This window comes from Xyrauchen texanus, chromosome 48 (assembly GCF_025860055.1).
Source record: "Xyrauchen texanus isolate HMW12.3.18 chromosome 48, RBS_HiC_50CHRs, whole genome shotgun sequence".
NCBI classification, from domain to species: Eukaryota; Metazoa; Chordata; class Actinopteri; order Cypriniformes; family Catostomidae; genus Xyrauchen; species Xyrauchen texanus.
The window spans coordinates 26,319,879-26,333,256 of NC_068323.1; the positions used below are offsets into that span (position 1 = coordinate 26,319,879).

Consider the following 13,378-nt stretch of genomic DNA (forward strand, 5'->3'; position numbering starts at 1 on the left):
ACGCACTCGTTCACCTAAAGTGTGGGAATTCTTTAATTTAAAAGGAAAAAATTATGTGATATGTCGTCTTTGCAAAATGGAGATGGCTTTCCATTCTAGCACCACGGCAATGCACCAGCACTAGGGCTGGGATGACGTCGATGCAAAATATGCGCGTCGAATTGTCAGACCCAAAACAAAGATGGCGGTGCCGGCGCCAACACGAGTGGCTCCTCAGACTATCAGAAGTGCAAGGCGGCATGCACTCGTTCCTCTAAAGTATGGGAATTATTTAATTTAAAAGGAAAAAATTCTGTGATATGTCATCTTTGCAAAATGGAGATGGCCTTCCATTCTAGCGCCACCCGGTTGCAGCTGCAGATGACAGAGCACCATAAGTTTTTTTTCAACTCCCCACTTTGCACTCGATGTTGGAGTAGGCTATAATACGTTGTCGACACCTAAAGTTTTCGCTTATAGCTATTAATAATGCACTTATAGCTATGAATGTCGTGAAAAATACATAGAGGACACTGACAACGCGCTGACAGACAGGACCAAGCAGGTAACATTTAATAAAGTCTTAACTTTCTAATTTGGTCATTCAAAGAAAATTAAACCATAAATAGGCCTACTATTTTGTGGCTCTTTAATGTGTCGTGACAGATTGCCTCAGTTAAAGCTGCTCGTGAACCGATCATCTTTTCCTTGGTTAATTTATAGCATCAAATAGGCTAAACATGAATGTAGCCTACATCAGAAGGACTGTTGTTTTAACCGCGGAAAGATGTCAGTACAGTAGCCTACAATCCATTATTCAAATTCAAATCCACCGACGCTAATCTTCTCTCTCCTGACTCCTTTGTCGGACAAAAATGGCGTATTATGATTGATTGATCAGATCGCCTGTCAATCAAACTCCCGGCAAATGTTTTTTTTTTTTTTTTACATTTTATACACCCCCACCCCCGATGAAACCGGTATATTATTATATCCGGTATATTACCGGTGTTGTCACAAGTCGATTAATCGAATCGAAATCGAATCGAAAATCGAATCGGAATGAAAAAATGAATCGTTAGATTAATCGATGCACCGAAAAAATAATCGCTAGATTAATCGTTTAAAAAATAATCGTTTATCCCAGCCCTAGAATTGATTGATAATTTAAGTGTATGCCTGGCTAAATAGATGAGTCTTTAGTCTAGACTTATACTGAGTGAGTGTGTCTGTGTCCTAAACAGTGTTAGGGAGACTTTTCCATAGATTAGCAGACAAATAGGAAAAAGATCTACCACATTTTTGATATTCTAGGAACTATTAACAGGCCAGAATTTTGCAATCGTTATGAACATGATGGAATTTAGCATGGTAGAAGGTCACTTAAGTACTACGGAGCTAGATCATTCAAAGCTTTGTACGTATTTAACACAATTTTAAAGTTAATATAACATTTATTAGGTAGCCAATGTAACAATGATGAAATGGGGCTAATATGATCATATTGTTTGGTTCTAGTCAGCACTCTGGCTGCTGCATTTGGAACCAATTGAAGTTTATTCATTGAACTTGCAGGACATCCTGCCAGTAATGCATTAAAATAATCTAGTCTTGAGGTCATAAACGCATGAATAATTTTTTGGGCTCAGCAACAGCAATTGTGCCGTAACTTATTACAATATTTCTGAGGTGGATGAATGCTGTTCTTCAAACATTGAAAAAAAAAAAAGAAGTACAGATTGGTATCAAATGTAACATGCTGTTAAAGACTATGTAAGATTACATCCATCTAAAGTCAAATAATATTTTAGTTTTTGGTCCAATAATTAGTACCTCTGTTTTGTCGGAATTGAATAGAAGGAAGTTTCTGGCCATCCGATCTTTCATTTCATTGGTACACTACTAATTTGGATAATTGTGAAATTTTGTCAGGTTTTGAAGAAATATAAAGTTGGGTATCGTCAATATAACAGTGGGAACTTTTTCCACGATTCTTGATAATATCTCCCAGAGAAAGCATTTATAAGAGAAAAGCAGAGGTCTTAAAACTGATCCCTGTGGCACAACTTTTATTACAATTTGACAAGTGGTAGCGATCTGCTAAAAAGGACCTAAACCATGCTAATGCAAGTTCACAAATGCCAACATAATTCTCAAGCCTCTCAAGAGAATTTGGTGATCTATGGTGTTGAAGGCAGCACTTGGATCTAAAAGCACTAGAAGTGAAATGCAGCCACGATCAGATGATAAGAGCAAGTCATTTGTAACTCTGATAAGTGCAGTCTCTTTACTGTGGGCCTAAATCCTGACTGCAGTTGTTCATATATGCTATTTCTCTCTAGAAATAAACATATATGGGAGGACACTACCTTTTGTAGTATTTTCAACATAAACAGGAGATTTGAAATCGGTCTATAATTAGCCAGTTCTTCAGGATCAAGCTGTGGCTTCTTAATAAGCGGTTTGATAAAAGCCATTTTAAAGTTCCTTGGGACATGTCCTAAAGGGTTAGTTCACCCAAAAATGAAAATTAGCCCATAATCACCCTCAAGCCATCCTCGTTGTATATGACTTTCTTATTTCAGCCAAACACAATCAGAGTTATATTAAAAAATATCCTGGCTCTTCCAACTTTATAATCAGAATGAGTGGTACCTAGGTTTTAACCTTAGTCCTTAGACCTTAACTTTAGACCTTAGATCTTAGAGAAGCCCAAAAAAGTGCATTCATCCATTAAAAAAGTTATCCATTCAGCTCCAGGGGTTTAATAAAGGCCTTCTGAAGTGATGCGTTTTTGTAAGAAAAATATCAATATTTATAACTTTATATACTATAATCACTGGCTTCCGGTAATGGCCGTCCATGCTTTCACTGGCTTCCTCTATCCTCTGCGCTTCCGCGTTCGTCAATTCTCACTGGAGCTTACTCTATGCCTAAGTCAAACGCCGGAACTCGAGTCTCTCATGAACTCTGATTGTGTTTGGCTGAAAGGAGAAAGTCATATACAACTAGGATGGCTTGAGGGTGAGTAAATGATGGGATCATTTTTGGGTGAACTAACCCTTAAGGATAGAGAGGAGTTATTAATATTAAGAAGAGGTTCAGAGATTACTGGGAATAGCTCTTTTAAGAGCTTTGCTGGTAATGGATATAACATACGCATTGTGGCTTTTAAAGTTTCAAAATGTTTTGTTAGCTCTTCGTGACCTATGACAGTGAAGGATTGTTGTTGCTCATGAGGAAAAATTATAAGACACTGTTTCCTGAGGTACTGTGACAGACGATTGCATAATTGTAATTGTATTTCTGAATAATTTAATTTGATCAGTTACGACATTCATGAAGTCGTTAGTATTGTGCTGCAACGGAATTTCTGGTTTAGTTGAGGCTTTATTCCTAACCAATTTAGCCATAGTACTGGATAAACAACTAGGATTTTTGGGGGGTTATTTTCAATGAGTTTGCTAAATTATGCTGACCTGGCAGCTTTTAGTGCCTGTCTGTATCTACAGAAACTATCCTTCCATGCACCGCGACGTACCTCTAATTTTGTATTCTTCCACTTGCGCTCCATTTTCTTTTGTGAGCATGAGTTTGATTATTGTACCATGGTGCGGGGGCTTTTTTCTTTAATTTACTTTAATCGAAGTGGGGTGACACTAGAGTGCTAGAGAAGACTGTATTTATATTTTCTGGTATCACATCAAGTTCTTCTAGACTTTTTGGCTTACTGAGTATATAAGATTAATCTGGAAGATTATTTGTGAAGCTGTCTTTAGCGGATAACATTGCTCTGCAGCAGAATAATTATAGTATCAATATCATCTCCATATGACAGAATTAAATCTAGCGTATGATTATGGCGATGAGTTGGTCCTGACACATTTTGTCTGACTCCAAGAGAGTTGAGAATATCAATAAATGCTAATCCCAGTGTGTAATTTTCATTATCTATGTGAATGTTGAAGTCACCAACAATTAAAGCTCTATCCACAGTAACTACTAGAACTGATGAAAATGTGCAAATTCACAAAGGAAATCAGAATACCATTATAAATACCAGAATACCATTAAATACCATTAAAAAAAACAAGCTTCTAATTATATTAAAAAAAAATTATATCATGTCCTGTGCTTTATAAATATACATATATATATATATATATATGTATATTTATAAAGCACAGAACATGATATAATTTTTTTTTTAATATATATAATATATAGAGCATCTACATCTGAGGTGTTGTTCATGAGTAGCGCTCAAATATTGTGCACAGCTGTGAAGGCTAAAAATAGCTGCAAGTGTGTGTGTAAACAGAGCAGCGCCATTCACTGACGCGCTGGAGCTGCGCGTGCATTTTATATATTTACTTATTAAACACAGGCTTTTGTGATTCACAGAGCTATCGCACATCTTCAAGTGGCTTTGAATAATATGCACATATTAACTACTTTAATGGTCATTTTTTGAGCTTAACAGTAACGAACATGACTAACACACAGTGTTTGATATGGATCGGGCTCGTCGTACCGATACCAATCCATCTAAAAGCTTCAGGTATCGGATCGGTGCATCCCTAGTTCTGAGCTTTCCTGAACTCTACAATGTGTGGAACCTGGGCAGAGGGGAGCCGAAGCGAAGCCAGCCAAAGAAGGGCTAAGAGAAGAGCAAGAGCCAAGAGGGATGAGCACATCGTAAACGGGGAGGTTTTGTTGAGTTGAGGTTGGCCATACCCCAAAGGTTCCTTTAGCCAATAATAAGTGTCTTTTGCTGGGTCACATGATCATTTCTGTCCTCCCTTCAAGATAATTAATTTATGGCCCAATGTTCCTTTTCCCACTCAAAAAGTGAACATTTTAATCATGAATTTCATAAGGAAACTATAACTGTGAATAATTGAACTGCATGATAAAACTTCCTACTAATTAGTTTGTTCGTTTTAAACACTGATAATACATCACACATTTTGAAAAACATATTTGTCAGAGTTATCATATGCATAGCATGCATTTGTCCATATTTTTAGGACAATACTACACATGGCTCTGTATTAGGATTGTATTGAAATAAGAAAAGTCCATGTCAAATGTTCATGAATTAAGCTACATTTAAGCTGGTGAGCCGGAAACATGCCTCATGGTCAGTATAATGTTTTTAAGTTTAGAGAGTTGGTTATATTGAAGAACCATGGAATTTCCTTGTTCTGTGATTTCACGGTAGTGATTTCATGTAGATCCCAAAGTATTAGGGAATTTAAAAAAAAAAGTACATTCAGAAGCATTTACCGTTGTGGAATAAGCGGAGGCGGAGTTCTTTAAAGGAAACATCCCGGTGTTACATTTTAACACTAGAACTACCAGAGTTCTATAACTACTAGAATGGCCATAGCGGTCATTCTGACTGTTCATACTAGACCGTACCAAATGTCATTTTTTTCATGTCATATTTACATTCGAAACTTCTATTGAGGTTTTAGAATGAAGCTTCTAATGTCTGTCGTCATGTTTTATGACGTCATCACCATAAAAATCCTTGATCAAAATCCTCAATTTGAATAAAATAGAATAATATGGATTAAATGGAGCACGGAGCGCCAAGCGAATGCAGATAGGCCTCCATAATACAATATTTTTGTAATATATATAATATTACTAGACTATACAAATATATATATATATTAGCTGCTAGACTGCCCCGAAAGGCGCGTGTCTCGCTTTGTGTCCAGCAAGTTTTTTCACCACAGTGAAAATGTTTTTGAAAGTCTAAATGCCAACAAACATGGATTGAGGCAGAATATTTCGTTAGATAAAAACATGTTGTGAATTTTGGAAATTATTACATCTATCTTTTTTCAAAACATGTTGACTTTTGGACTTTACAACGCTCTGGGGTTATTGGAAATGTTTGGACAACACGAATCGGAAACAATCCTATCCGGCCACCACTGGAATCAAAATCCATGAATAAATGAATCCTTTATATTAATAATAAACATCTGGACACACAATTTAAATTCTAATGAATGTGAAAATGTATTAGTTCATCGACAACCACATAACTTGCTATTGTAGCTAATTACAGATACCAATTTTATTATTTATATTCTATTATTTTCTTTGTATCATAAAAACAAATCAATACAATAGCTTATAAAAACATCTCTAATGTGTATTTCAATGCATACTAAAAACCTTATACATGTATGAAACACATATAGCCCTAACCCAAAATGGCCAAAATGGTTAATAAAGAATATGAACATTCACTAAACTGTGGGAAAATGAACTGATTTAGAAAGCAATATTTGTTTTACTGTGAGCAAAAATATCATGCTGTAAAACTATAATGAACATATTATGCTGTAAAATCATTATGAATGAAATAAAGCTGCATTTTGCCATTTTTCTTCATGATAAGAAATGCATATGGATATATAGATAGATATTATGATTAAATAAGTTCTAATCTAGCTGCATTAAGCGTGTGCGCTCGAGGGATGAGCGTCCCTGAGTCTCTCTCACCCGGGTGCAGTTTCAATTTCTCCCCCTTACATTGGGACATTTGCGCAACTTATAGAAGAGGCACCGACCACACAGAGAAATGCCAGTTTCTGAGTTTATAGTTATTAACATGATCTGCTTCTGTATTATTTGAACTTTAATAAAGCTATAACGCATTCAATTTTAATGCATTTAACACTAGAACTACCACGGCGGTCATTTTTACCGTTTTTAAGTTTTGCAATGTAATAACTTTGTTGAGCAGTATGCAAGTATAAACACCATGGGACCACGCAGCCATCATACCAATTAGGAAGGAGAAGTATTCTGTCCCCTAGAGATGATCATAGTTTGGTGTAAAAAGTGCAAATCAAATCCCAGAACAACAGCAAAGGACCTTGTGAAGATGCTGTAGGAAACAGGTAGACAAGTATCTATATCCACAGTAAAACTAGTCCTATATCTATATAACCTGAAAGGCTGCTCAACAAGGAAGAAGCCACTGCTCCAAAACCACCATAAAAAAGCCAGACTACAGTTTGCAAGTGCACATGGGGACAAAGATCTTACTTTTTGGAGAAATGTCCTCTGGTCTAATGAAACAAAAATGTAACTGTTTGGCCATAATGACCGTTGTTATGTTTGGAGGAAAAAGGGTTAGGCTTGCAAGCTGAAGAACACCATCCCAACTGTGAAGCAGCATCATGATGTGGGGGTTCTTTTCTGCAGGAGGGAATGGTGTACTTCACAAAATAGATGGCATCACGAGGAAGGAAAATTATGTGGATATATTGAAGCAAAATCTCAAGACATCAGCCAGGAAGTTAAAGCTCGGTCGCAAATGGGTCTTCTAAATGGACAATGACCCCAAGCATACCTCCAAAGTTATGGCAAAATTACTTGAGGACAATAAAGTCAAGGTATTGGAGTGGCCATCACAAATCCCTGACCTCAATCCAATTTTGTGGGTTGAACAAAAATGTGTGCGATCAAGGAGGGCTACAAACCTGACTCAGTTACACCAGTTCTGTCTGGAGGAATTCCAGTACCTTATTTTGATAATTTTTTGACCCAATTTAAATAATTTAAAGGCAATGCTACCAAATACTACCAAAGTATATGTAAACTTATGACCCACTGGTAATGTGATGGAAGAAATAAAAGCTGAAATAAATAATTCTCTCTACTATTATTCTATCTCACATTATTAAAATAAAGTAGTGAACCTAACTGACCTAAGACATGGAATGTTTTCTATGATGAAATGTCAGGAATTGTGAAAAACTGAGTTTAAATGTATCTGGCTAAGGTGTATTTAAACTTCTGACTTCAACTGTAACTGAATATATGATCCTGATACCAAACAATTAATTGAAGCTGTTCTTCTCTTGTAGAAGTTTATCTGTAACATGCCTTTTTATATTTCTCCCCCAAATCAAAAGAAAGAAAAATTATATAAATTTCCACCATTTTATTATTCAATTGTTTTTTTTTATGTAGTGATTTTCCTCTGATCTGGTTGGTTTGGTTCATGGCTCACATCTCTTTTATGGAGGACATTATGAAATCCTAATGCAAAACATTTATGTGAAAAATACTTTTGGAACACAGACCGCTGAAAAAGTGGGCAGGCATTGTTGCACTCTGTTATTCTTGTTGCCTATATATTCTGTTTACTGCCAGGTATTATAAAATTATAATTAAAATTAGTTTTGGTATGAGGGGGCTGGCTAATTCAACGGCTTAGTCACATGAAAGCTTCAGAATGCTAAAATCGCTTATAGCACCTTTAATAATTGTACTTACAAAATATAGCTTTAGATGGAGAACGACAACTATTTAGGTGTTATTTGGAGTAAAATTGAAGTTCAGGCTCAACTTGTGCAGTTGTTGACTATCATGATAACTTAAAGTAGTTTTCCATAGTATTTCCAAAACTAACCTCAGACCATCACTTCATGATCATCATCTTCACACCCAAAAAAGAAATAAAACAATTATTTTTTCAGCGTGACTAGGGTGGTGCCATTATCCACCTTGAATGTGGGCCTCTTCCGGTATAAGCTACCTACAGATATTTTAGCTATACAAAAATACTATATTATTTTGCTTTATATTGCAGGCTAGAAATATATGTCATCAAATTATTATCATTAATCATTATTTTCATAAACACATTGTTTTGTAGTGCAAATATTTTTACCGTTTAATGCATTTTGCTATAATTTAATCACACACTCTTGCACATGTAGAATGAATTGAGAGTTCAGGCGCTGATCACCTTTTGAAATTAATATGATTAATATATGCTTTCCTGACACTACACTCAAAGTGCTTTACACAGTGAACAGGGGACTCTCCTCAACCACCAACAGTGTGCAGTATCCACCAGGATGATGCGAAGACAGTCATAGTGTGCCAGTAAACTCACCACACACCAGCTATTGGTGGAGAGGAGAGAGTTGTGTTATAGAGCCAATTAATGGATGGGGATTATTAGGAGGCCTTGATTGATATGGGCCAATGGGTGGAATTTGGCCAGGACACCAGGGTTACACTCCTACTCTTTTCGAGAAGTGAAGTAATAAATAAAGGCACCATCAGAGGTTTTACATATAAATATGAATGTAGGTTTACATGGAGACATTAAAAAACTGCATTGTCATGCTCTCGGTTAAGTAAGAAGCAGATTTTATTATTGTCTATCTGTTCAATAATAGCACACAGCAACAAGTGAATACTTACAGGTAAATTTTTTACTATAAATGCTTTATTATATTTGTTTTTTCCACATTTGAGAATAATAGTAAAGTCATCAAAACTGTGGAATAACATAAATTGAACTATGGGAATTATGTTCTGACTAAACAAAATCCAAAATAAATCAAAACTGTGTTATATTTTAGCATCTTTATCTAGAGTTTGCAGACATGAACTCTTGACATTTTCTCAAGCAACTTCTTGAGGAATCACCCTGAGATGATTTTTAAACAGTATTGAAGTTGTTCTCATCCATGTTTATCTCACTTATTTGCTGCATTTCTTTATTATTTGGTACAAGTCATCCATTTCAAAAACTTTTATTTTTTTGTACAGCATTTAATAAAATTGTTTTATAATTAAATGAATTAAAATGGTGGCACAATTATATTTTTGTCAACAAAACTAATTTCAAATATTTAAGCATACGCCTTCGGAACAAAACATTTTAAGATCATGAGAAACATTTCAGTCAAGTGTTTCAAAACATTTGACCGGTAGTATGTGTGTGTATGTGTTCATATATATATATATATATATATATATATATATATATATATATATATATATATATATATATTATACACACGTTGAAAAATGTTTTATAAGTTATATTAAAATGTTATAATTTTGTATTTTTTTTTTTTTTTAAATCTTGTATTTATCTTTCATTGTGGCTCCATGACAACTTTGGCCTGCCATGTGTTTAACAGATCCAATTTATGTTCAATAGAAATTATTTATTGTTAGAACAATAAAATAGCTTTTGCAACTCTCTGTAAATCTTTTAAATCATAATACTTTAGCAAAAGTGATCTGATGACAAAATAAGGTAAGGTATTGCTATCAAATCTTTTTTTTTTGGTCATCCCTTGTTCTGACTGATGCCATATTCAAAGCATTTGTAAAATGGTAATACAAATTACAGCTGAAGTAATTGAGTCTAACAGCAAAGTTCTTCCTCGTCTTGACTTGTTTGGGACACGTCCCGCTCTGTATTTCCGCGTTATTTCACGTTTCAGTTTTCAGTTCATGTGTAAATTACGTAAAGTAGTCCCGCCCACTGATAGCTATGCAGGTCTATTTAAAGAAGCAAAATCTTTATCAGATGACACAGTTCTACCGTTGCAAGGTATTTATTGTCATACCGCTCATTTCTATGTATTCTGTTGTGATGGAGCCAGTGTGTTATTAAAGGTGTTCCTTCACCATTTAATTACTCACTCACAGGACAGGCTCCAGGTTGTGTGAAGCAATGGCCTTGATTTCATTAACAGAGCCACTTCACCTGTGTCAGGACTTTCCCAACAATCCGCTCATGTGACTGTTTAGGAAAATGACTGGCCTGAAAATAAGAAACACAAGTGTTTGCAGAAAGATTTGCTTGATAATCATTACTCCATTAAATACTTCAACCAAGAGCTCTTGTCATAACAAGATAACACAGAGACAGCCAACAGAAGAGTTACAGGAAAAGCACAGTTTAAAACAGACTGAATTACATCTGAACTTGTGGTTTCTTGAGGCTTATAGTTTGTTTGTGGGAAAATCTCAAGTTCTCTAGTGGATATTGCCTTGAGTGCACTTTAAAGCTTAAAAAGCACCTATGAGTATCATAAAACTAGTTTTGTGTGATTCATGTGTCATTTTCCAAGTCTTTTGATAGGCATACAAAATTGAAAGGATTTTTTTTTTTTTACACAAATCTTGACATCTTTATATGTGCGTGAGAGAAGCGTGTTCACATGTTCAGCTCTAGTTTCTGAGCTAAGTGGTCATGTGTGCATGAACTACATAAGACATCTGCGAGATATTGTGAAAGTCAATCATACCACATTTATGAACGCATTTTTCTTTTCCTCTTATGTATTATAAGGGTGTTCATTTAAATTGAAGATGTTTTTAGAGATTTTTTATAGTCTGTTTTCTTATGCTGAGATTTTGTGTTCATCTTGCTTATTCAGGAGTTTAAATTGACTGAAACATCTCAGCAGTGTCATGGAGTTACATGGATGAACAGAAATGAACTCATGACTAACTGAGTACTGATGAGATTTCAAATGTTTCTCAATTTCAATAGATGCTATTGGCTAAAAATTTCTATCTGTGGCTTTTTGTCAGTTGTTTTCTGATTGGACATATTGGTCAGTTCAGGACTGATTTGAACATTTCTCAAAGTGGCCATGTTCTACACTTTTGTTGCATTTTTATTTGATTTATTTTTTATAATGTTATCCAAGGTTTCTTGCAACTTTATTTAAATTGTCATAATTTCACACTGCCCCAACAATCAAGCAAGAAACTTGGTTTCTATTTGGGCGATGTCACGCTCTGATGTCCTGCCTACAATGAAATCTCATTGGTTCAAAATCATTAGCCAAAGGTCTTTATAATTAGACTTTTGTGTCACTGTACCTGTAAGACTTCTAAATTCAGCAAAAAAGAAATGTCCTCTCACTTTCAACTGCTTTTATTTTCAGCAAACTTAACGTGAAAATATTTGGATGAACATAAATAGATTTAACAACTAAGACATAATCTGATCAAGTTTCACAGACATGTGACTTACAGAAATGGAATAATGTGTCCCTGAACAAAGGGTCAAAATCAAAAGTAACAGTCAGTATCTGGTGTGGCCACAGCTGCATTAAGTACTGCAGTGCATCTCCTCTTCATGGACTGCACCAGATTTGCCAGTTCTTGCTGTGAGATGTTACTCCACTCTTCCACCAAGACATTTCTGGGGGGAATGGCCCTAGCCCTCACCCTCCAATCCAACAGGTCCCAGATGTGCTCAATGGGATTGAGATTCGGGCTCTTCACTGGCCATGGCAGAACACTGACATTCCTGTCTTGCAGGAAATCACGCACCGAACGAGCAGTATGGCTGGTGGCATTGTCATGCTGGAGGATCATGTCAGGATGAGTCTGCAGGAAGGGTATCACATGAGGGAGGAGGATATCTTCCACTGCAAGGACGAATAGCAGTCCTCATGCATCCATGCAGCATACCTAAAGCACGTTCAAACAGATGAGCAGGGACCCTGGGCATCTTTCTTTTGGTGTTATTCAGAGTCAGTAGAAAGGTCTCTTTAGTGTTGTAAGTTTTTATAACTGTGACCTTAATTGCCTACCGTCTGTAAGCTATTAGTGTCTTAATGACCGTTCCACAAGTGCATGTTCATTTATTGTTTATGGTTCATTGAACAAGCATGGAAAACATTGTTTAAACCCTTTACAATAAAGATCTGTGAAGTTATTTGGATTTTTACAAAACTATCTTTAATATACAGTGTCCTGAAAAAGGGAGGTTTCTTTTTTTGCTGAGTTTATGTGTAAATTACCTCTATTATGATTTGCTAACCGTTGCACAGTTTAGTGACTGAAAATAATTTTCTGTCCTCTACAGGGCAACAATCGAGGAAGTGGATGGCGACGTCAGTGAGCTGGAGTCCAAACTAGACAAGGTATGTATGAACTAGTGGTCGACTGGATTCACAACAGGTGCGTATGCACAAACTTGTTCTTATCCTCAGATTATTCTGGATTTGTCAATTTTAGGATAAGGACACGTCTACTGATTTCATTTGAAAACGGATTGATTTTGCTAAGCGTTTATGCCACAATATCATGCACCCTAGAATGCAATTTTTTTCCACCAAAACTTTGCATTTTGAAATGGCATTATAATGTGGAAAAGAGGCATAACCTTAAACCACGTCCACACTAATGTTTTCGTTTGACAACGCATTGATTTTGCAATGTGTGCACCTTTCATCCACACTAGAATGCCGTTTTCCTCCACCATAAACAGATTGTTTCTAGTGTGCATAAGAGGCATAAATTCTGTGTTTTCAAAAAACTTATCAAATAAATTCATAGAACTTCAAATGAATATAGAGCAATTACATTTCAACATACCATTGCATTTTTTCAAATAAAGTTCTTGCAGATCCTCACTGCACATTCCAAAACACAACAATGGGTTTGTTTTTTGTCAAATGTAGTACTAAACAACAGAGCATAACAATTATAATTAAATCATTGATAAAAATTTGTATTCAGTACAAGAGAACTCTTGCTTGTAATAAATTGCCTTAATATAATAATATAAAGAAATTTTGCACACACATCA

General features: G+C 35.6%; 1 protein-coding gene across 3 annotated transcripts in view; it reads left to right on the forward strand.

The window, feature by feature from the left end:
* LOC127639594 (arf-GAP with coiled-coil, ANK repeat and PH domain-containing protein 2-like) overlaps window positions 1-13,378 on the forward strand; it is a 139,330-nt gene that overhangs the window by 42,568 nt on the left and 83,384 nt on the right. For all 3 annotated transcript variants that reach the window (XR_007969983.1, XR_007969984.1, XM_052121700.1), the window contains exon 2: window positions 12,653-12,710. Coding sequence is in view for 1 of the 3 variants with exons in the window: in XM_052121700.1 (XP_051977660.1) it covers window positions 12,653-12,710 (58 nt within the window). In the remaining 2 variants the exon portion in view is untranslated. The remainder of the gene's footprint in view (window positions 1-12,652; window positions 12,711-13,378) is intronic.